The sequence below is a fragment of the Anguilla rostrata genome, unplaced genomic scaffold (assembly GCF_018555375.3).
Source record: "Anguilla rostrata isolate EN2019 unplaced genomic scaffold, ASM1855537v3 scaf0996, whole genome shotgun sequence".
NCBI lineage: Eukaryota > Metazoa > Chordata > Actinopteri > Anguilliformes > Anguillidae > Anguilla > Anguilla rostrata.
In genome coordinates, this window is record NW_026986349.1 from 15,331 (window position 1) to 40,646 (window position 25,316).

General features: G+C 41.5%; 1 protein-coding gene across 1 annotated transcript; it reads left to right on the forward strand.

The window, feature by feature from the left end:
* Nucleotides 1–1,638: 1,638 nt before the first annotated feature.
* On the forward strand, nucleotides 1,639–24,552 carry LOC135246963 (protein NLRC3-like; the record flags this gene model as incomplete). Its single annotated transcript, XM_064320242.1, has 5 exons — nucleotides 1,639–1,721; nucleotides 3,379–3,712; nucleotides 8,717–10,550; nucleotides 16,376–16,549; nucleotides 24,292–24,552. Coding segments are annotated over exons 2-5 (2,477 nt in total), but the record flags the coding sequence as incomplete, so codon positions are not given.
* Nucleotides 24,553–25,316: the final 764 nt, after the last annotated feature.

Sequence of the window (25,316 nt, forward strand, 5' to 3'; positions counted from 1 at the left end):
AGCATTATTTACATAGGTCACTAGGCCAGCTAATGTTATCTAGTGTGATGTTAGCCTTTATTAATCGCAATTCTACGAGGCCGTATGATGTAGCTAGCACATCTGTTTACTGTTACTTGTTCAATGGAATGTTCAAAGTAAAGCTGATCGATTAGTCTAGCCAGCTGACATCTTTATATTTAAAGCCAAGTTCACAGTAAAACACAAGCAGGTCGAATCGCAAAACTGATCATTCCAGGAAGCAACTGGTAGTTCAACATCCAAACTCCTCAAAAATCCCCATCTTCAACTGACTCCCATACAAATTTCTCACAATTTCCCCCCATACCTCCTTTTAAAATCCCCCATCTGTCATTGACCCAAACACATTTTTATTGTAATACTTCCCCAAATAATGTTTTTAATCTGCTACATTTAGGGGAATGTTCCCCAGTCTGGCAACCCAGTCATCAACCCTGCTACCCCGACAGCTGTATAGCTATCGATGCTAGGCATATGTATTAATATTTGCTCCTGTGCACAAATTGCTGAGCATAAGATATAGCTAGCAAGCGACAGTTTGTGACAGAGGAGTGACTGCGAGTAGGCTATTCACAGTAGTCTAGCTAGGTGTCCCTCTCTAACTAACACATACACATGAGTAAATAAACACATTATGTATTTATGTACTGTGTGTGACAGAAGACTTACTGAGTGTCGCAAGGCTATACGTATTCAGAATGGTCTAACTAGCCCTCGCTAACCAATATAAACGCATATTATCTAAGTATTTATTATGTGTGTATCAGAGCAATGGAGTTTAGGCTATATGTATTCATAATAGTCTAACAGCTAACATATTTTATCTTTATTTTAATTTTTTAATTTTTTGCATTTTTTTTGTGAGGGAACGCAATTATATTATAAACAATGTTCTCATCCACGTATCTTCAGGGGCTACGTACGTACAAAAATATTTACATGGATATGTAAATACATATTTTGGGTTTGGCAGTGAATGGATCTGCTTCAGGTATTAGTGCACGCACCAGGGTGCATTATCCTCTCTAACAGGGAGTACTATACATCTCCCCTACTAAACAGGAGGAATACCAGTAAACCCCCCAGTATCTAGGAGCAGATCCAAACAGTAGGTGATGATGGGGTGGTGGAGGGTGAGTGCAGTTCTGAGCAGCAGCAGTGAAGCAGGCAAAAGCAGCGCAGGCAAGCAGCAGCACTGAGAGGTCTGATTGGTGGTTCCATTGGTGATGTGTGCCTGTGATTGGATGGGCATGAGAAGAGTGTTGTGTGTATGCAATTGGATGATTGTGGAAACGCACGAGTATGCGGTTAATGGAGCCAACCGATTGGTCAGCTGCGATTTTTGAGTTTCCTGACAGAACTTGCTTTGTGCATTCTGTGCGTACCACTCATTCATTTCTAACTCTGATGTGTGTACAAGAGAGAAACTATGCAAATGGTTTACTACACATTGTATAAAACAGATTCTTCTGGATAGAGCTGCTGTATAAAACAGATTCTTCTGGATAGAGCTGCTGTAAGAGGATGAGTTTAACTGGAAGCTCTGTCTCCATGTGCTGTGAGTTTGAGCTGCAGTAAGAGGATGAGTTTAACTGAAAGCTCTGTCTCCATGTTTTGTTCACAGGATCCAGCAGTCACTGAAGTCCAGCTCTTTCGAAGAGAAGAGTTCAGATAAATTATCTTATAAGATCTCAAAAAAGGTATGAGATCTTTTTTAATTGGTTATGTGTTTTCTTTGTGCAGTAAATCCATTTGAGTATATATAATGCCTATATAATTTAATGCAATGATAATGTTTACAAGTGCCTGACATTGCCCTTAACATTAATAACATATTGCACCTTTTTTATGTTGTTCATGACCATCTAAAGTGGAATATCATATGAACACAATAAACCAGCTTGTTGCTTAAACATTTAAAAAATGCAATAAAAAATGCTCTATTTTAATGATCTTAGCGCATGGTCTAAAGTGCATGGTACAAGTGCATTTAGGTTGTGTCCAAACCCACTTATACTCGTTTAACAGTGGATTATTTGAGCGCAATGTGAGGCACAAGGTTCCAATGGGCAGATCCTACTGTGTTAATTTATAGGTGTGTCCTGGGCATAAACATGTGATAAACCAATCAGCATATCATCTCACATTCCTTATAAAAGCCACCTGCACTTGCACCTTGGTGGATTGATAATATAATGGTGGATTTGAAAAGTCTTAGATAAAACAGATTTACCTCTGTCATAAAAGACCTGTTTCTGTGCGAGTCCATTAAAATTTGGAGATCTAAAAAACGACCATCATGCTCAGTGAATCCCGCAGAACATATTTGAAAATAAATCATAAAAAGGTGATTTAAAATGTGGAAATAAATGCAGTATTCGCTGGGCAATGTTGTGGATTTTTTAAATCAAATGAACCATTCTGTCTGCATAACAGGCTGTAGATGAAGCAGCTCTTCTGCCAGCTGATTCCTCTTCGCCCGTGCTGCTGGGGTATCTCGGTTCATTAATATGCATCAGCACATACAGTTCACCATCACGCCTTCTAAAGTCCTATAATGTGTCCTCATTTATGTCTGAGACACCCATGACTTTGGCAACGTTATGCAACACACAACACGCCACAAAGAATATTCAGGCCTTCTGAGGGCTGTATTGTAAAGTTCCACCTGACTTATGCGAACATCTGAAGTGCATTTTCATCATTCCAAACGTCCTCTCTATTGGGCTACAGTGCATAGTTTTGGGAGTTTTCGATTGAATGACTATTCACGCACTCTATTATATTATCGTCAGCCATGTCTTTAACGGATAGCCATTGTCCCCTAACAGCCACCCCTCCAGGAGTGGAATTCCCCCAGAAGACGGCAGGTATGACTGAGTTGGCCAATATAAAGTAGTCATGTCTTTATCCAGGATAATCTGCAAATACATGTGTAACCATACAAGTCACATCACAAAATGTCAATGTTACAGTTCACATGTATTATGACCTATTTATTTGTCATGTGTTCATTTATTATTGTGATGCAGCACACCTCTTCATGTGTTTATTTCTCACTGATACAGCACACCTCTTCATGTGTTTATTTCTCACTGATACAGCACACCTCTTCATGTGTTTATTTCACACTGATACAGCACACCTCTTCATATGTTTATTTCACACTGATACAGCACACCTCTTCATCTGTTTATTTCACACTGATACAGCACACCTCTACATGTGTTTATTTCACACTGATACAGCACACCTCTACATGTGTTTATTTCACACTCTGATGCAGCACACCTCTCGTGTTTATTTACATCAGCCATCTCTGAATGAACAGCACACCTCTTCATCTGTTTATTTCAGTCTCTCCTGCACAATCTGAAGAAGCTGAAGAAGAAGGAGTTGAAACAGTTTCAGAGCCATCTGAGTCAGGATTGCCCGGAATGCCTGAAAATTCTGTCTGAAGATCCTTCTATACTGGATAAGTTTATGAAGATCAATAAATTATTTGAGAGTCATCAAATTGCTGATTACCCAGGATGCATTGAGAGAGAACAGGAAGATTCTGAGGCTGTGTACACAGTTGAGAAGATGCTGGAGACCTGTGGCAGTAAGAGGTCTCTGAAGATCACACTCCACATCCTGAGGAACATGAAGCGGAAGGATCTCACCGACTCACTGGAGAGAGATGAGCTCAGTAAGAGTTTTCTCTCATTGGTTCTGTGTTAGAATGCTGAAATGAATTTAGCAAGCAAATCTGACAGTGATTAATGTTCTGATTTATAGCATTCACACTTATGTATAGAAAACCAACATGTGCACAAAGCCATTTAAATAAAAATACAGCCTGGAGCAGTTATTGTGGGGACAGGCATATGAACAAGATGAAATGTGCCTGAAGGGGATTTAACACCAGGAGCTCCAGACCATTCCGCAGGATTGAAATCGCTTAAGGCGCGGCCTGGGTCACATGACACATGAGACTTAAAACGGGAAATGTTTGAATTGTTTGCTAGATGGCGCTTATTAGACACGAGCTGATTGCCAGCCCATTGTCCAAATGAAATATTTATGAAATATAAAAGTTATGTTATAGTTATGGCTTGGCATTCTAGCCAACACATTGTTACAAACTAAATGTGTTTAGAATTGATCGGCTAAACGCCAAATTTGAAGACCTTATGAAGTGAATGATTCATGAAAAGCTAACAATGAACAGATAGTAGGGAGGTCAAACCTGTTTGGCGATCTTTCTTCATGCATAACGTCAAAAATACTAAGGTATAATCAAATAACAACATATAAATTGCCATTTTGCCAGAATATAACTGTTGTTTCCTATAATACAATTTAAAAAATTACCCGCTTCCCTCTACATGTAATCACTGTCGTTGGAGGGAAAAGCATCATCACCTGTGCGACTTTTAGGGTCGAGTTTTCTGTTTTATAAAAATATATGTAAAAATATTGTTGTTCAAACCAGTTTTCCCGGTGACCTAGCCACCAGAAAACATGTACACTGGCGATTCAAAATCCAAATCCATGTCTCCTATTCATCGTAATTACAAAAAACACCCATTCGTAAAACTAAAATACTTTATACCACACTGTAGATAAGACCTTGGCAAAGAAATACATGTAAGGATCTTGTTGTTCAAACGAGTTTTCCCGGCGACTTAGCCACCAGAAATAATAGTTACAAAAACGGGATGTATGAAAAAACAAAACCTCGCAACACTGGTGGTATTTTAACATGGATGTTTTTCACGAATGTTCCGTTCACATTAGTTTGCACATAGCGCACATTCATTCTGTCACATTTCACTCAATGAAATGCAGTACATGCAAGTAAAAAATGGGACCGTTTTGGGGGAGGGGGGCCGTGCTTCCAGCGTCTTGAGCAATATGCAAATTATATTGTGACAATGGGTGCGTCTAATCTAATCAGCAGTGCCAATAACAACAGCATTCTCAGTTGCAGGTTGAAGTTCATAATAAAAATCATTCACTAAAAGATGAAGACAGAAAAATATGCTTTTATGCTCCCTACGAAACACAGCAGAAAAAGGGGGATTTCAAAACTGAATACAGTACAATATATCGCTTCCGTACACGCTTTCTTTTCAGTGACCGCTCTCGCTGCGGTGTGTTAGGGGCTTGTGGAATGCACAGTGGCGTTAGGACGGTACGCCACAGAGTTTGGAAGCCTAGAGCCGCCTTTGCTGCCGTGTGACTTGCACGCAACTCCTTGGCCAACTCAAGAATAAATCTTCTAAACATGGGCACTTACAGCAGCCAGATCTAAAATGTTGTAAAAAAAAAATGGCAACTGGCCAACGACGACTGCCCCCCTTGACCCAATACAGTTGTGCCATGTGGTCTAAAACATCCACTCCAATTTATGTTGCGTTATAATGGGCGATTGTTTCTGGCAGTTTTTTTGGATCACTGTCGATCGATACTATTTTGTGCATAGTGCTCAAGATGCATACATTTTTCTTGGGCTTGCCCTGATAAACAGTGAGTGCAGCGTGTTCAGCTCTCCAGATTGTGGTGGAAAATCTCTCTTTATTTTGTGCCTTCGCAGAAGGGGGCACTTCTCTCCTCTTTTTGTTCATGGTACCAACCAATGTAGTTTTTTTTCATATAGATTGTTCGCCAGGGCTCTTGAGGTGAAGAAATTGTCTGAGGTTATATTTCTTCCTTTCCCAATGAAGAGTTCCACAAGGTGCATGACCACATTGTCAGCTAATTGTTCACCAACAGGCCTTGTCTCACCTTTCCCAAGGGATGGGAAAGCGTTCAGCATATACTTGGTTTCAATGTCGCCACTGATGCCTCGTAAATACAGCAGTCCCACGAAAGCTTTCAACTCAGTGACGACAGGTCCCAATTTTCTGCCCCATCTCTGTGGGCCTCTGCCACAGTATACTTGACTCTGCTCCCACATCGGAATGTCAATCAGACATAGCAGACTGCTCAGCGGACTTTCAGTGTTCTCCTTGGCGCACCGTGTGGGCCCAGCCTTTTCCCGTAAGACATTGTATGATGGTGCCCTGCCCAGAGCATTACCAGCAGTCTGTTCAAACCAAACTGTTCCATCGTTTGCCCTTTCCTCTCTCTCTGAGACAAGCTCCATCTCAGTCTCAGTCTCAACTTCAGAATCAGAATCAGAACCTGAATCATAATCAATATCAAGCTCCATCTCCTCATCGCCCGAATGCATTTCATTTGCATTCTGAATCAGGTCTAAAGCTTGCTTGGCAGAGTATCGCTGTGGTCGTCTGTACATCTTTGCAACCGATACCAAACTGAACTGGTTGCCGAAATAATCATGCTTCTCCTTTATAGCCCTGTTTTCATAGCCCAGAAGTAATTTGAATAGAAATTATTATAACAGCCCCGCCCATGCCATTATAGTTTCAGATGTGAGGGGCGTGGTGTGGTGCGTGAAAAGCCAGTTTTTTGATAGGGTGTAACATCCATAACATGTTACATTAATAATCTTTTTGATTAAAACTTTGATAATTATGTAGCCTATATTGTCTCAAATAACGTAAATATGAATACTCTGCGTAAAATAAAATAAAATTAATCAAGTTACACATAATAGCAACTGCAAGGTGTAGGATATTTGTTTCCATTGTGTGGTATTTTAACATGGATGCATTTCATTTTAACCCTTATATAAATTTTTCCACTTGCATAATAACTATGTAGGACAGGACTATGGTTTCAGAACAAGTGAAATGCATAGGCATAAACAAATGATAACGAAACGATTGCAATATTTAAACTATTTTTAAAAGGAATATAAATAATGATAGAATTTATTACTGGTTCTTTGACGTGGTTCTTGCTTGGGCTGTCAATCTTATGATAGTGTAAGAAAATTGCTCATCACAATGGCGATGTGCTGAACATCAGTGGTAGCGACCTGTTTCTCTGATTGGTAACTGTAAAAGTATTGCTGAAATTGGAATAGTAATTGGAAAATTAGTTTTATAAACTCCATAAACTCTATCAATGGTTGCGCGGGCATGGCAAAGCGCACAGACGCCTATATTCCCACAAAACGCATCCTGATGGTTTATGCATGTGTTGTGGCATCTACACAGACAGCATGCACAGTCTTCTACCACAGTTCCTAATGTGCAAGGCTCTTATTTTTTATATGAAACAAGGTTCGGACCTATTATGACTAGAAATAAAACAAGTAAAACTGCGATTTTGTATCTTTGTTTTGGACATTTATTTTTTACTACTTAGTAAAAGGCCTACTTATGATAATAGCTTCAGCAAAACTACCAGCTATTCACGCACGATCGTTCACGCTCATCCATGGAATTGACCCTCAATTTGCAGAGGGAACCCATGGCGGAAGAAACGCCCGGGTTAGCCTACAAAAAGACGTCTTCACTGTAACACTCTATGAATAAACGAATTACCAGCCAAAACAACAGCTATTGTGGATTTGCACTTGTTTTACTAATGTTTTAGATTTAGTTTTTGGGCGCACGGTGGTGCAGTGGGTAGCACCGTCGCCTCACAGCAAGAAGGTCGTGGGTTCGAATCTCGGCTTGGGGCCTTTCTTTGTGGAGTTTGCATGTTCTCCGTGTCCGCGTGGGTTTCCTCCGGGTACTCCGGTTTCCTCCCACAGTCCAAAGACATCCAAGTAGGCCAATTGGAGACTCTAAATTGTCCATAGGTATAAGTGTGTGAGTGAATGGTGTGTGTGCCCTGTGATAAATTGGCGGCCTGTCAGGGTGTATTCCTGCCTCTCGCCCAATGCACGCTGGGATAGGCTCCAGCACCCCCGCGACCCTGCTCAGGATAAGCGGTATAGATAATGGACAGATGGAAAACCTCGCATTTGATGAAGGATCAACTTTATTTTAACCCTTATTTCAAAATTTCCAGTTACATAATAACTAAAAAAAGAAATAAATAAATAAAATAAAATGATTTCAGAACATAAGGGAAAGGCATAGGCATAAATAAATGATCACAAAAAAGCAATATAAAAATATTTTTAAAGAGAACATAAATGATATAATTTATTCTTCGAAATAAACATAAACTAATATTTCTAATAACAAAATGCAATAAATAAAATATTTGTATAAATGAAAATGCAACAGCGTGACGAAAAGTGAATCCTTTCATCACAGTCTGCCGTGATGAAAAGTGAATCCTTGCGCCTCCTGGTGTGGTGGAGGAGAACTGACTCGTTAGTCTGAAGATGGCTGAAATGTAACACACATGGAGGTGAAATAAGGTGTTTTTAACATTTTCCAAACATTAATTTGACATTCCGCAACGCTGGAATGAAAAGAACAAATATCTAGGAAAACTCAATGAATGCAGATGCTGTAGCTTGCTAGTAACTAAATGAAAAAAAACCTAAACTCGGAAATATCTCAGTATCTCAGCGCTTCTAGTGTTAAAGCAGGAACCCTGTGCTCAAAAGCTGGTGATTAAACCACTGTCCCATCAGACAGACTGCCCTGAGTTTGTATCCAGGGCTATAGAGCACTGAGGATAGCAATATTAGATTTTAAAATCACCATGTGATATTTGAAGAAAGTATTTACCACACCAGTACGTCCACAATGTAAATCTGAGAAATGAAATGTAATTGGGCAATTGAAATATTTATCATATTTTAAACATAATTATTTCTCATATTTCCTCTCTTCAGACGAATCCATAAAAAGAGCCCAGCAGGCACTGAAAACTCATCTGAAGAAAAAGTTTGAATGCATATTTGAAGGTTTAGCAAAACAGGACCACCCAACCCTCCTGAATGAGATCTATACAGAGCTCTACATCACAGAGGGGGGAAGTGGGGGGGTTAATAATGAACACGAGGTCAGACAGATTGAGACAGCATCCAAGAGACAAACCACACAAGAGACTGCAATCCTCTGCAATGACATCTTTAAGCCTTTACCTGGACAAAAGAAACCCATCAGAACTGTGCTTACAAAGGGCATCGCTGGCATTGGGAAAACCGTCTCTGTGCAGAAGTTCATTCTGGACTGGGCAGAAGGAAAAGCCAATCAGGACATTGATTTCATCTTCACTCTTCCTTTCCGAGATCTGAATTTGAAGAAGGAAAAAGCATTTAGTCTGATGCAACTTCTACAGCACTACTTTCCACAAGTGAAAGAGATCAAAAATGTTGAAGGTGATGAAGTCAAAGTTTTATTTATCTTTGATGGTCTGGATGAGTGTCGACTTTCTCTAAATTTCCGAAGCAATAAGAAGTGCTGTGATATAACAGGGTCATCATCAGTGGATGTGCTGCTGACCAACCTCATTAAGGGGAATCTGCTTCCCTCTGCTCTCCTCTGGATCACCTCCCGACCAGCAGCAGCCAATCAGATCCCCCCTGAGTGTGTCCACCAGGTGACAGAGGTACGAGGGTTCAGTAACCCACAGAAGGAGGAGTACTTCAGGAAGAGAATCAGAGATCAGAACCAGGCCAGCAGAATTATCTCACACATAAAGTCATCCAGGAGTCTCTACATCATGTGTCACATACCAGTCTTCTGCTGGATTTCTGCTACTGTTCTGGAGACAATGTTTGGTGAAGTAGAGAGTAGAGATATGCCCAAAACTCTGACTGAAATGTACACACACTTCCTGCTCATTCAGACTCATGTGAAGAATCAGAAGTATCGTGGCACCAATGAGACAGACCCAAAGATGTCAGCATCAGATACCAAAATAATCCTGAAACTGGGGCAGCTGGCTTTTCTACAGCTGGAAAAGGGTAATCTGATATTCTATAAAGAGGACCTGAAAGAGAGTGGCATTGATGTCAGTGAAGCTTCAGTGTACTCTGGGGTGTGCACAGAGATCTTTAAAGAGGAGTGTGGGTTGTATCAGGAGAAGGTCTACTGCTTTGTGCATCTGAGCATTCAGGAGTATCTGGCTGCCTTGTTTGTGTTTCATTCATGTGTAAATGAGAACAGAAATGTACTCAGAGCAGAAGAATCAGAACCTCACAGTGACAGAGTGGAGCTGTCTGAGTTACACAGGAGTGCAGTGGATCAGGCCTTATTGAGTAAGGATGGACACCTGGACCTTTTCCTCCGATTCCTTCTTGGCCTCTCTCTGGACTCCGTTGAGACTTTCTTAAGACACAAAACAAATCCTGTTGTTACATTCTTTAAAAGACTGTTGACACAGAAAGAGAAAAAGACAGAAAGCAGATCAGAGAGCATTGAAAAAACAGTCCAGTACATTAAGGAGAGGATCGGAGAGGAATCTTCAGCAGAGAGGACCATCAATCTGTTCCACTGTCTCTATGAACTGAATGACAACTACCTAGTGCAGGAAATCCAGAATTCCCTGAGATCAGGAAAACTTTCTGATAAAAAGCTGGAACCAGACCAGTGTTCAGCTCTGGCCTTTGTGTTACTGATGTCAGAGGAGATCCTGGATGAGTTTGACTTGAAGACCTACAACACATCAGCAGCAGGTCATCAGAGACTGCTACCAGTAATCAGGAGCTGCAGGAAGGCCAAGTGAGTATTATGTCATTAATAATGTAGATGATTGACAGCATATTTTCCCACTTTCTATTTCTAGTGAGAATAAAGATTTCCAGGTAAGAGAAAATTTGGTTAAAAAAAGATTTCTGAATCAAAAGTTTTAACTCGTGCCCTTATTTAATGTCTTATATCCAGAACATAAGCAGCATCAAATGCAAAACCTCAGCACTTACCATATATTTTATTTTATTTACTATTACTATTTACTGATTTAATACATTTACTAATTATTTTCAAAGATAGCAATTGTGAAATAAATAAGGAGTTAATTGATAGGCAGAGTAATCTGATGGATCAACCTTTGTCAGAACATACAATTCAAGAAGATTAAAATGAAGAGATGCTATATTTGTCATGGTTTCTGTGCAGGCTAGATCATTTTTCCGTGCCTGCACCAGCTCAGTGGTTTGCATTCAGATTAGCCACTCGGCTAATCGTTCTTTTGGTGTTTGGGGACGATTAGTTTCGAGCTTGCAGGTTAGCCACTCGGCTAATAGTTATTTTTGGTTCCTGTGGGATGATTGTTCCCTGCTCTAACATTCCTTGCATTCCTGCAGGATTACCACGGTGATCTGTTTCACCTGTTGGTTGCTCACATCTTCCGCTGATTACCAGCCACACCTGTGGCTGGGTATTTAAAGCCTCAGTAGGCAGTGGAACAGTGCTTGAGTGTAACGTGTTTCGCTCTAGCCAGTTCCCTGTCTGTTATCTGAGCAAGGTGTAAGTATTTTAGGAACCAAGGAATTACAATGAATTCAGACTTCAGTTTGTTTTTTTTGGGAAAAAGGTATTAGGACGGTATTTGTCCATATTCTGAGGTTGGCGGTTTTTAGGGGTTATTGTGTCACCTTCGGGGCACAAATCTTTCCGCCCCTTACTAACCAGTTTTCCCCCTGGTTTTAGTTGGTCTTACAACGTCTTCTGTTTGTTTGTGAAATTTTCTTTTTCTCGGCTTCGGTTTGAAGTCGTTTATTGTTCTTTATTTCTCATTTCCCTGTTCCTTTATTTTTGTTATATACTCCTTCTTCCTCAGTTACCCATTTAGGGGTTTATTATTCTTTATATGGGATACGTCCCTTAGGAGTATAGCACCCGCTTCTTATTTCGTCTCTCACGAGACTTAGTGGTTACTGGAGTGCCCTTCGGTAACTTATAGATCCCCTGTTTGGTCGCGTCTGGTCTTCACACTTCCCCGCCCTCACATCTGATGGATCAACCTTTGTCAGAACATACAATTCAAGCAGATTAAAATGAAGAGATGCTATATTAAGTTACAGTATTAAGAAAAGGGGCCCTATTTTGGTGACAGCATAGGCACAAACACAGTTGGAATTGCTAGTGTCATATTTTTTACTTTCACCATGGTGGTTAGTTTTATGGTCTGCGGTTAATCTGCTTGTGTCAACATGGGTTTGTTGGTGCAATCAGGGATGTGTCAATAGAAACTTTCACTATGTGAGTTGGGTGTTGAATAATGCGTTTGCAGTCAAACCAACCCATACCAGGTTTTAACTTGTGCTATTTTGGCTTTATAACTGTGCCACACATGTGAATCCATACACACATAACACAGATACAATAAATATTTTGTTTATTTCAGTTTAACTATTTGAAAGGAAAGCTGTATTCAGTTATGCAGTCCAATGCTGGCTATTTAGGCAGTGGAGTTAACTGTGTAAGCTACTTGAATGAGGTAGGAGGGAGACCGGCTTTACACCTCTCAGATTGGGATGGCAGGTATGCCATCCCGCCAAGTTACGCCTTGGCGGGGGCATGCCCCATACCTATACAGCACCGAGAGTTTGGCACTTTTCAGGGTTCCCCACAGAAATAACCACAACAGCCACAGACGCTCAGTCCGTAAAAACATTAAATTCTGTCCATTCTGACCCCATTTCAACAGACAGATTTCATAAGCAACTTCATATGTCCACACAATAAAGCCCCAAACTAAGGGGATTTTGCAGGATGAAATCGGTTTGCAACAGCAGGTACGCACACAGACAACACTCTGTTGCGCATCAATGCTGGAGGAGATGTAGGCTACAGCTTAACGGTGTGTTGCTGAAGTGGTTAGTAGAGCATCAATCCCTTCTTCAAACGTGTGAAAATGAAATGCAATTAGTTATACGCACTTAATTGCATTTGAGAAATATAGGCATGGTTTGCTTTGCAAGATTTGCTTGCTAGTACCAGCTAAAGTTAGTAGCCATCCCTCAATCCGGTTGTTTAGCCTTCTGGCTCGCTAGCTAGTCGTGATTTGTGATAGCATAGCATGCTATTTAATATTGGTGAAGGAGAGCTGTGTGAATCTTATCAATCAATCAATCAATTTTTATTTGTATAGCGCTTTTAACAAAGGAGCTTTGTCACAAAGCAGCTTTAGAGAACTGGCCCCCAAAGAGTAAGCCTAGGGCAACAGTGGCAAGGAAAAACTCCCTGACTGATAGCAGGAAGAAACCTTGAGCAGAACCAGACTCAGAGGGGGAACCCATCTGCCACGGCAGTTTGGCAATGAGCTGTTTTTACCACCAGTAGTTATAGTTAGCAAAACACTGAATTCCATTTGATATCTCCAGGTCAAGATGCAGAGGAAAATCTCGTCATTCTTTAAAAAAAAAAAAAAAAAAAAACGACAGAAAGCCCCAGGTAGTTTATCTTAAGTGAGATTTATAGTGATAGACTATTTTTCCTTCATGGAAATGTATGCAGATTTCATTGTGTGTAGGTGTGGTTACAGGTTATATTTAGGCTAGTGGTGATGATGGATCTTTCAAGGAGGCTGAGCAGTTTGGAAAATAGGTTACTACTGCTCAGTCTGAGCTTTTATTGGCAATGGAGCAGACACTGCTATGTGATGTCAGCACAGTCTCATCTGTACTCATGCTGCTTCATATGCATTGTGTTTGAAAATACAAATGTTACCATGTTGGCAGGTTCCTTTCATCTGTGGCTTCATTATCTATGTTCTCTAAATTAATTAGCATTGTGGATATAGTCTTTGTGAATTTATGTCCCTTAAAAATTTTGGGTGAAGCAGACAAGATTTAGCTCTTTTTCAAGAAATGTGGCAGCAGTGTAGAAGCTAGTGTAGAAGTGAGTGAATAAATGAGTCATTTCCAATAAACATAACAGCATAAATAATTGACATGAAAATCTCCAAATAAATATACAGTATTTACCCTAATATAAAGTGGGAGTTTCCTGAGCTACAAAAACTTATTTAGTGACATTTTAAAATAATCCCTCAAGTCTTTGAATGTATATGTCAAATTGCAGAAAATTGCGTCATTTTCTTTCTTTTTCTGGAGAAGGACCCCCATGCCCCCTGCTCTAATTGTGCCCCTCCAGAATTCTGCATGACGCCCCTGCATGCACGCATAGATGCATGCACGTGTGCGGTCACAGCTATTGCGGATTCGCGCTTGTTACCTTAAAAAAGGTATGGCCCTGCATTCAAATCTGAAATTGATCTGTATTTGCCAGGAGAAAAGCTAAAATTCCCTTTTTTACATGAGGCTGCAGCCATCTTGGAACAAGACAGTTTGTGACATCATTGGCATTAGTCTCAGCTGCTCAGTTCCTATTGGTAGATGGTTGACTTTCAGTGAGCTCAGCGACGAATCAGGAGGAAAGAAACGAAACAAAAAATGCATAGAGAGTCCTTCTGTATTGCCCCAGGGTGCTCAAATGAGTATTACTACACAATACCTATCATTTTCATGAACTGCCTCTGACGAGACTGCAACCACTGAGCTGCTGGCTGCTCAGAAATGGTCCACCTGTGGGACGGGGTGACGGGTCTGCAGTGATGCTTTGTTTTTCAGACCACAAACCGACTGAAGCCAGACGCTGTGGTTTGGCGGGAGGGCAAAATTAGCAATTAACTTATCTACAGCATGTCAGATATCAAGTGTTTAGATTATGGCCTCAGGGAGAGAAACAGTGAACTGGATACAATATTGGCTTAAAGACTGCTGCCTACCTTCCCCTCCATGAACATTAAAGGAAATGTCTTTTACGCCAATCTGATACCCTTATCTAGGCAGGCGATCTATGGGTCCCACCTCCTGCAGAGTTTGTCTCAGGAGAGACACACCAGAATACAAGCTATTTACAAGGCCAGAGGCCCAGTGTGGCTACATAATGAACAAAGATCCAGTTCTGTTTGATCTTAAGTTTAAATGCAATCTGTGACATTTTATTGAAATTGTTGACTGAAAACTTTGTTAGAAGCACAAATAAACTGCTTTTTATTGGTATTCAGTAACTTAACTGAATTACCTCCTAATATATTCATGTTTGGTCTTGTTAGAAAGGGACTAAATTCCTGAATGTTTTGGTAATAATATGGTTCTTAGCCATGCTTTCAACAACATAAGGTCACTTTCATTAATAAGTACACTGTCAGCTTTTAGATAGGGCAGTCCTCGTCATAAATGAGCACGCCCCCCTTCTACACCTGAACTCGGCATTGCCCAAACAGGGCAAACATGCTCAAGACATGTTGCGTCAAGTATTTATGATGGCCTCAGGAAAAAGTTGTGTTGTGTTGCAGTTGGTCTTTATTTTGGTGGTGGTTTCTTGGTTGTGTGTTTTAGCTCATTTCCTTTGTTCCTGTGGCACTGGAAGAGGGGAATACTTTGATAAGGTCTTGCTCTTCAGTCTTTCTTTTCTGGTAATCTTTATTTAGCATCTTGTTTGATGTCTTCTGTTTTGTTTTGCAACTTAGAAGTAGACCTTATACAGTTTGTTTTGGTTTGTCAGTTGATTCCACCAGGTTACTGTTGACTGACCTATCAATGATTAAATTCATAAATGTCATTTTAAATAATATAATAAATCACGTAAAATATATTTTATATGTAGGTTAAGTGAGGGGTTAAAGCACACCACTTGTGTTCAGTATTCAGAGTGCTGAACATTGTTACAAGGGCATTGACCGAAGCACTGGATTCAGAAAATAAACATATTTTTACTTAATTGTTGCTTGCCCGACAGTGACTCCTGGAGTTTTAAATACACTGCTGTCTGAGCTTTAATCTCAATATAAACTGCCGCTGGGTCCGTACAGCCTGCTCACTGCTTATTCCTGTATAATTGAATGTATAAACACAATGTGCAGATGTTCCCCTGTCATACAATACTGCACTGCTGCCCTGCTCTCCCTGGGAGTATCGGGGCTCCCCCACTCCCTGCCCACTGATCCCTTAGCAGTGTGCAGCACCAGGGGGTCCTGAGACGGCCTCAGCACAGGGGCTCAGCTGATCCATTAGCAGTGTGCAGCACCAGGGGGTCCTGAGACGGCCTCAGCACAGGGGCTCAGCTGATCCCTTAGCAGTGTGCAGCACCAGGGGGTCCTGAGACGGCCTCAGCACAGGGGCTCAGCTGATCCCTTAGCCCGTAGTGATGGATGACAAAGGGATTTTACATTTGTGCAACCTCATATTTGTACCCCAGTGAAACAGGAAATGGTGAAAGGCAGCAAACAGTTCAGGGGACTCAGATCAATTTTTTAAAATCAAATTTCGATGCCACTTTGTTTGGTTTTATTTTAAATACTCTTTTGGGGTGCCAATAATTTTGACCCCAATGTTTTTGAATAAAATACTATTTTCGTGAGTTTTTTATAAGAATTATGTTTTATTAAAGTGAAAATAAGCAGTTTCTACAAATGTTTGAGCAGAATATTAAAATCATTATGTTTGAATGTTTCTTTTATACAATAAATTATGCTCATTTTAATGAATAGTGCCAATAATTCTTCTTTACTTGAATATATTGACTCTTCTTTGCAGACTGAACAGCTGTCACCTCACAGAGAAGTCCTGTGATATTGTGGCCTTAGCTCTCCGGTCATCAAACTCACCCCTGAGAGATCTGGACCTCAGCTACAATTACCTGGGAGATTCAGGAGTGAAGCTGCTCTGTGCTGGACTGATGAGTCCAAACTGTAAACTACAGAGACTGGGGTGAGTAGTGCTGTGTACTGTGTGATCATTACTAAATAGAATTAATGATTATGGCAATGTAAGGGTTTGAATTTTGTCACAGGGAAGACTACTTTCCTGACTCCATTCATTTTAAAAACCTCTAACCTGAATGTTTGCGTGAATACAATTTTGCTCATAAGATTATTGACTGGGGTGTGCTCATGTGAAATGATGGGCCGCTTGACCCTGTATCCTGGAGAGAGAGGCTAGCTGCTACCACCAGGCATTCATCAAAGTGTTCTCTGACATTAATACCTTCAATCCTGGGAGGTAAATATCCTGCTCATCCAGGAATCTAAAACCAACAACTATCCCTGGGATTAAGCTAATTAAGATTTACCCCATTTGGGTAGAGATACTATGTAAATATTGCAAGGCATGACTTCTGTATTTACTGTATTTACCAAAACTTTAAGTTACTGTCGCTACCCCGGTTCTCTGAAGCACAGAGTAGAGAGATCCATGTATGGGAAACGACATCCAGTCATCCAGTTGCACCAAGTGTGGCTCTGACAGCCAGTAGCGCATTCAATGTTACAGGAGACTACTGCCCTCCTGGAAGAACATATGGGACACTGCAGCGATACTACTCCTCAGCAAACATATTCACTTCTCATGCGCGGCAAGCAGGGCAGTCTTCATGGATCTCTCCACCGGGGTTACAACAGTAACCTAAAGTTCTCTTTCATCGTCTTGTGTTTGAGATACACCTATGGGGAGATATGGACAACTCCCAGATTGCCTTATGCTCACAGCTGTGATACTGTCAGGCCAGCAAAGGATGCCTCGTCCCCTGAAGGGAGGGTAGTGTCTGGCACATCCCGTGTAGGGAAGTACTAAACACATTCCACTGCCCAAAGCTATAGCCAGGGCCATGAACAATGTGAAGTACTAAAACCCATAGCAGATGAGAGATGTGTGCGCCTCACACAGAGCTCACCCCCAGAACTGAGTGGGCTACCGGCCTCCTGGTGACGTTCAGGCGGTAGAACCTAGCAAAAGTATCTGGAGAAACCCAGCCTGCGACTGAATAAATTTCCTGCAAGGAGACCCCATGGAATAGGGCCCACGATGCAGCCATGCCCCTCTTAGAATGAGCCCTCAGGCCCAAGGGGGGTGTTATCCTCTTTGAATCATATGCCATAACAAGAGTTCCACAAGCCAGTGGGGCAGCCACAGCTTAGAGATGCTTTCCCTTTGCAGGCAGGGGCCCAGGTGACTAAGAGCTGGTCGCTTTTTCTAAAGCCTTAGTCTTTGTCATATATGTATGGAGAACACAGCTTATGCAGCCTATGCTCCTCTTCAGAGGAGAAAGGTGATGGGTGAAAAGCGGCAAGCTCCAACACCTTACATGTGAAAGGAGGGAAGCTTTTAGGCATAAAGGCTGGATTGAGCTTAAGAAAAAGCCTATCCATTTTAGGGGAGAATATTGTGCATGAGAGTTGCACTGAGAGCGCATGGAGGTCACTGACTCACTTATCTGAGACTAGTGCAAGCAGCAACGCTGTCAGGAGAGACAGCAATTTTAAATCTCTCATTTATAGACTCAAACAGCCTTAGAGACAGAGCCTCCAGCTCCAGTGATAAATCCCAAGGGGAAATGAGCTTTTTAGCAACAGGCAGAGAACAGTGAGGCCCCTTCATGAACCTGTGAATGAGGGGGTGCTGCCCCACTGCATAGTCTCTGAAACCAACATGACAAGCAGTGATATCTGCCAGGTAGACCTTAATGGTAGGAAAGGATTTCTCTTTATCCATAAGGTTCTGTAAAAAGCACAGCACGTCAGTAACTGACCTCTCGTCAGTCAGTGCCTTACCAGAGGCACACCATCTTTAAAGCACCTGACACTTATTGTCATAAAGTGACCTGGTAGAGGGCGCTCTCGTGCTCTGGACGGTTGCAGTCACGCGAGGGGGAAGCCCTAATGCGTTGAGGTTATGCCTCTCACTGACCAAGCTCATAGAGCTACTCGCTCAGGGCAGGGGTGGTGTATTTCCCCGTTCACCTGAGACAGGAGGTCCGTGCGTAGTGGAAGCGTGCATGGCTGTACATAAAGGAGAGGGATAATCTCTGCCAGCCATGGTGATTTCTGCCACCTGTGTGCAATTAGGATCAGTGTGAAGCTCTGCTCTCACTCTGGCTGGAGTGGGAGAGATGAGAACAAGGGGGGAAAACGCCTCTGAAGTGATCTACAGCTGCACGGCCAAATCTCTGCCATAGCATTTCCTCAGTCTGGAGATGGAGACACCATTCCCTGTACAGTGGGTTTCCCCTGACAGCAGATTCACACCTGTGTTCTGAATACCTGGAACATGGGTCACGCGTAACCACAGAAAGTGACGGCTGCTCCAGACCAACAGTCTGTGGGATAGACAATGGAGCTGGAGGGAGCCCATGCCACCTTGGTGATTGACAAATGCTACCGCAGTCATTATCACAGCGTACGAGCACAAGATGTCCTTTTAGACTGGGAAGAAAAGAACAAAGAGCTGTCCATATAGTTAGTAGCTCCAGATAATTGATGTAAGCTGAGCACAGCTGGGTTGCCCACGTCCCATTCACCATGTGACCCTCCTGAGTGCCCATCCCCCCTCTTTCCAATGTTGACGAGCTAATGGCTAGTCGATATCAGATAAGCTAATGAAGTTTGTCTGCATGAATGTCAATTAATGTATATTCTGCTGTATTGCAAACAATTAAAAAAACAACGTCTGTTTATTGGTATTTTAGTTAACAAACAAACAAACAATCAAACAGTAATCACTGTATACAAATTAAATAAAATGTTTAACATTAAAAACAATGCAAAGTTTTCATACACATAGGACAGGCAGAGTACATGCAGTATACAGTGTAAATATCAACCAAGGTACAAAGCTGCTTTACGTGGTGATTATTGACATATTATATTATGTATAGCCTAGTTATTGTAGTAAAGAAATTAAGAGGGTGTTTATTGCCTGGCCACTACATAATCAATAAAGGGTTGCCAAGTCTTATGGAGCTTCTCAGTGGAACCTCGTAGGGTGAATCTGAGTTTTTCCAGTTTAAGGTGTTGCTTTACATCTTTGATCAACGCAGTGTGAGTGGGAGGCTGTGTCTGTTTCCAGTTCAGTAGAATTAATCTGCGTGCCAGAAGGGTTATGAACCTTGCCACAGTGGAATTGAGTCCTCTAAGAGGACTATCCTCTCCTGGCACCCAAAATACTGCCAATACTGGGCCAGGTTCTATCATGTGCCCTAGGATATCAGACAGAGTTTTAAAAATAGAATTACAAAAATTGGATAGTTTTGGGCACAGCCGGAACATGTGCCCCAACGAGGCAGGAAATACACCGCAACAGTCACACAAAGGATCTATATTAGGATACATTTTAGAAAGCTTGACCTTTGAAAGATGAAGACGATGCAACACCCTGAACTGAACAAGACCATGCCTGGTACATATAGATGCTGTGTGCTCACCCTCCAGTGCCTCTATCCATTGCTCCCCCATTAAGCTAATGCCTAAGTCCTCCTCCCAAGCAGATTTCAGAAAATCTAGGGGTATATCTAATTGTTCGGACATACGGTTATAGATATAAGATATTACCCCCCCTAGATGAAGGATCAACAGAAAACAAGGATTCCATCTGGGTGTTATTAGGTGCATCAGGAAAGGTAGTTGTATTAGATCTAATATAGTTGCGAATTTGTAGAAATCGAAATAAATGGGTTTGAGGCAGATTGAATTTACTGCATAGTATTTCAAAAGAAGGAAAAGTGCCATATATATTTATATTGTATATTGCAAACAATTTTATTCTAGAAATAAAATAAAATAAATGATAGCAGCACAAATGTTTTACCAAAGAAACTGGTGATTTGAACAAGAACGTTTAACGGATAACAATGAAGCACATCCTGATCTAGTTGTGAGAGAAATGTAGACTAAGTGAAATCAAGGTGACCATAAAAATAATAATATATTAGTTGCTTGTTGTTTGTGATCATTTCTACCAGCCACCTAGCTAGCGAACCAGATCTAAATTTGATGACATTAGCTGGCTAATCCAATTCAGATAATGATAAAAACCAATAATCCTACTTCTACTTATAAAGTACTCTCCCTCCAAAAATTTGAAAACAAGCAGGAATGGATCCTATTTGATATTAAATTTAAATCACAAAATGGATAAGGGAGCCTAGCCCATCATAATGATTCAAATACAATATCTTACATGTTCATAATTTTAAAAGTTTTTATTCAAACTGGACAATGATTTGAAACACAGCATTAAACCCGATCAACATTTAACAAACACATCTGTCTGTCATAAAATAGGTGACGCCCACAAGTGGCCGATTGTGGGACGTGGGAGCGGTGCCAGGCGGCTTTGCCAGAATCAGTGTGGCTTCACCGTAACAGCCCCAGTGGCAAAACCTGAGAGGCTGACACCATCAGCCCCTGTAGTCTGAGGCATGTGTCATACTGCACTCTTGAGTCTGGTTTGAACTAAGAGAGGCATACCCTGAGAGATAAAATAGAGTCTGCTGATAGACAAGCTCACATGGATACAGAGTATAAATCAAGTCCCAAGAACATTACACTCCAGGATGGGGAGAGATTGCTCTTGGGGAGGTTTACTCTGAAACCAAGAGACAACACATGTGGCAGAACTCGCTGAGTGTCCTACACAACTCTGGGTTTTGAATTGGCAATGATCAGCCAATGGTTTGGAGCCAGACCCGCCTCTACACAAAGACAGAACACCCGTGGACTCAGGTAAAGGCCGAAGGGTGGAACTGTGTATTTGTAGCAAACACCGCGATGGGCGAAGCGGAGGAATTTTGTGTGAGGGGGATAAATGCCTACGTGGAACAAGGCATCTTTCAGATTTACTGATGTGAAATAGTGATCTCAAGTTAATCAATTAACTGTTCATTCTTAATAAGAATGTTGATTGATGAATTTCTATAGATTAAACAGTTGAATTTCAATGAACCATTTCAATGAATAACCTAATGTTGGTGATTAGATTTCAAATTAAAGAGACGTTTCTTAATGTTAAATTAGAGAGTCACGGTTCCCTTGACTGGCAGCATTAGTGAAATGTTATTGGTCCATTCCTGGAACATCAGTGCCATCTGAGTGCGTCTTCTTAGCTGCTGGTCTCACCTTCAGCAGACTGCACACCAGACTGACCCCAAAGCACATAGACATGCTCATACTCCTTAAAAAAATGCTTAAGTATTAAGCTAAGCATATTTTAAGTCATTCTTTTTATAGGCCGTGGAGTAGATTTTAATCTAATCAGTTAATCATTATTAATTAATTATTGGGTGCCGACGATTGATTAAAAGAATTGCACACAATTTTCCAATCGTTCTGACATATTGAACGTGAAAGAGTGCTGTATGTCAACATTTTGAAATTATATTGCCTCAGATGTTTGTTTAACACTGAGATCCAAGAAAGGAAGTTGAGAACCGTCCTTCTTTGGGAGCTGGAAATAATGAAAATAAAAACTATGTTGGGTTCGATCTCTGGGAACCACACATGTTTCCCCCTTTTTGTAAGAGGGAAGGAATTTATTCCTCTTTAACATGGGAATGCTATCTTGTGTTTGAGAGTAAATGACTCTGTTGAAATGGGGGGTTTCACTCTGAACTGGAGTCTGTAGCCCTTGGCTATAGTAGCGCTGCAGTGACCTGTGTGCTCTTCCAGGAGGGCGGTAGCCTCCTTTTGCATTGGACACGCTACTGTCTATCAGAGCCACACTTGGTGCAACTGGATGCTTCTATGGAGGTCTGGACCGGATCCCTAGAGTTGGCTTTCAAACACAAGATGACAAAAGAGAAGTTTATTTATGGCACCAGTGCAGTGATTTGTTCGAGCAGAGATGCACACTTCAGTCAGTGTATAAGTAAGCCAAGTACTTTGGATGCGCTGTAGGAGAAAGAGTACTTTATTATATGACTAAATATGAGAGTTGCCAATAACCATGAATAGAAAGCTTTAACAGTGTTAAGAGGCAATCATTTTATTTACCAGACATGGCAAGATGGACTGGACACTATGCTATAAGAGAGGAAAGGACATGCACCTGAAGAGATTGTAAGATAAAGAAACGGAACACAAAGAAATTGTGATGCATACCAAAATGCTTTTTAAGAAAGGACTTTGGATAATGAAGTAAATTGTTTGAGCTTCCCTTAAATGCTATCCAGAGAACATCTCCCACAATCCACACTAGTTTACATTTGACAAAATAAAGTCTGACCTGACCAAAACTCTAGTACCTACCGCCATCCCCAGGAGACCCCCCCCCACAGGGACAGGAGTGCTGCATGGTAATTATACTGACAGTAAATAGGGGGCATTGTACTACTGGTGTGCCCTAATGATTGAATCTATGATTCCTGTATGTGTTGCATACTCCTCCTGCAAGGGTTTACAGTGATGGTCCTTCTAAGGACTGTTTTATACATCTGTGTAGTCTGCATAGTTTGCATGATTTGCATTGTGTGCTACATTTGCAAATCATTTATATGGCATGTTGTACAGGTACAGGTTGTGATTTTCCACCCACTTACAGATACCTGCAATTCCATATCTTTCATATCCTTTAATAAACTTGTATCACATCCATACTGTATGTTACGGGAACGAGGCACAGACGAGGCAGACAATGCTGGCAGCATGCCTGTTGAGGACTTTTATTGTGACAGCGGTATCACAATGAATGAAGACAGGGGAGGGGAAAGCCAGCACGCCCTGGAGTGAGACCATGAGGCCTATATAGGGCCAGCAGCTACTCAGGCAAAGGGGAAAGTGGTGTGGAAAAAGCACTGGTATGCTGCCGGTGGCCTGACTGTATCTCAGGTCCAGGTCTGAGTGTGGAGTGGAGGTGCTGAAACTCAGCCCTGTCCCTCCGGCGCTGTCCAGGTCTGAGTGTGGAGTGGAGGTGCTGAAACTCAGCCCTGTCCCTCCGGCGCTGTCCAGGTCTGAGTGTGGAGTGGAGGTGCTGAAACTCAGCCCTGTCCCTCCGGCGCTGTCCAGGTCTGAGTGCGGAGTGGAGGTGCTGAAACTCAGCCCTGAGTGGTGGCTGATGGCAGGGAGGGGCGGGGCTCCAGATGCCAACACCACAATACTTATATATGAGCATGTGCATTACTTCCTGTTTCTACAGTGAATCTGCCTTTAGCTGTGTGTTAGTTTGCAGTGCTGTGGGAAGTTTGTCACAGATAACCAAAAGGAAATAATCAAAGTCACTGTCAACTCTGAAAAATGTGTGTTGCCTTTTACATCTTTACTTTTGGTGGTGGCCAAACATCCTACAGCACTGAAAACTAAGTCGCTCTCCACTCTGGAAGATGGCAGCTGCACTTCTGGGATGAGATGGGAGGGTGAAGCCCAGAGAACAGATTATAGAAAAGGTAGATGAGCCCTTTGCCCCAATTCAGAGAACTTACAGTATAAGAAAAGGGGCCATTTGGGTCAGAATTACATCTGTAGAACAGTCAGAGTTCAGTCCAGCAGGATGTTTAATTTGCAGGTCCAAAATACTGCAGTTGGAGAGTGTAGCACAGACATATTCATCAGAGCATCATCAACCTTAAAATCCTTCATTTCACTCTTCATCACTGAACACTTTCATTGGCACATTTCCCATATTAGATACATGCTTCATGTATACCTAATATAATAATACTATAATATATTAACTCTTCTTTGCAGACTGAACAACTGTAAACTCACGCAGAAGTGCTGTAATATTGTGGCCTCAACTCTCCAGTCATCAAACTCACCCCTGAGAGATCTGGACCTCAGCTACAATAACCTGGGAGATTCAGGAGTGGAACTGCTCTGTGATGGACTGATGAGTCCAAACTGTAAACTGCAGAGACTGGACCTCAGCTACAACAACCTGGGAGATTCAGGAGTGAAGATGCTCTGTTCTGGACTGAGGAGTCAAAACTGTAAACTACAGAGACTGGGGTGAGTAGTGCTGTGTACTGTGTGATCTTAACTAAATAGTATTTCTGATTATGGTTCTATTAAGTTCTATTAAGTGAAATATTAAAAAGCTCTTTCTCTCTCTGTTTACTCCTCTGTCCACCAGCATTCTTTCTTTGCCCATATATACCTTACTCCTCTATCACAACAAGCAAATGAAAGCAGGATAAAACCTTTTGAGGGTTGCCAGGTTTGTGGTTCCTGAGCAGAATGTAAGGTTTCAGTGGAGTCTGTAGTATCAGGTCACAGATGATGACTGGATGCTGAGTGTCTGATTGACATGGCAAAGGATTGACCGCCTGTATAGTAAAATGTTTCAGGTCTGTCAAACATTGCAGTCCACATCCATCTCCATTATTCACTACCTGCTATGAACTTTAATGAAATTCATACATTTACCCCACTCTCTTTCACACACTGACATTTTGATGAAGGCGAGTTTTACTCCTTCGTCACACACCTGTGTGTGCTGCAGGATTGTGGTGTTTCTGAAAGGATCGTGAATAAAATGGTATTTTATTCTACTGGTAAAGTATTCTACTGGCATTAACTATTGGCCGGTAGGGTATGTGTGTACATCTTGGTGGGAGAGTGTCCATCTGAACAACATGTGAGCTGCTGTTTAGATGCAGTGTTATATCGTTTAGTTTAGTCACTCTTCTGTGGTTCAGAGTCTGGATATTATACCACTGTAAGCAGACATCTTGTGTGGAATAGCCTGATTCAGAGATCAATGTTCCTATCAT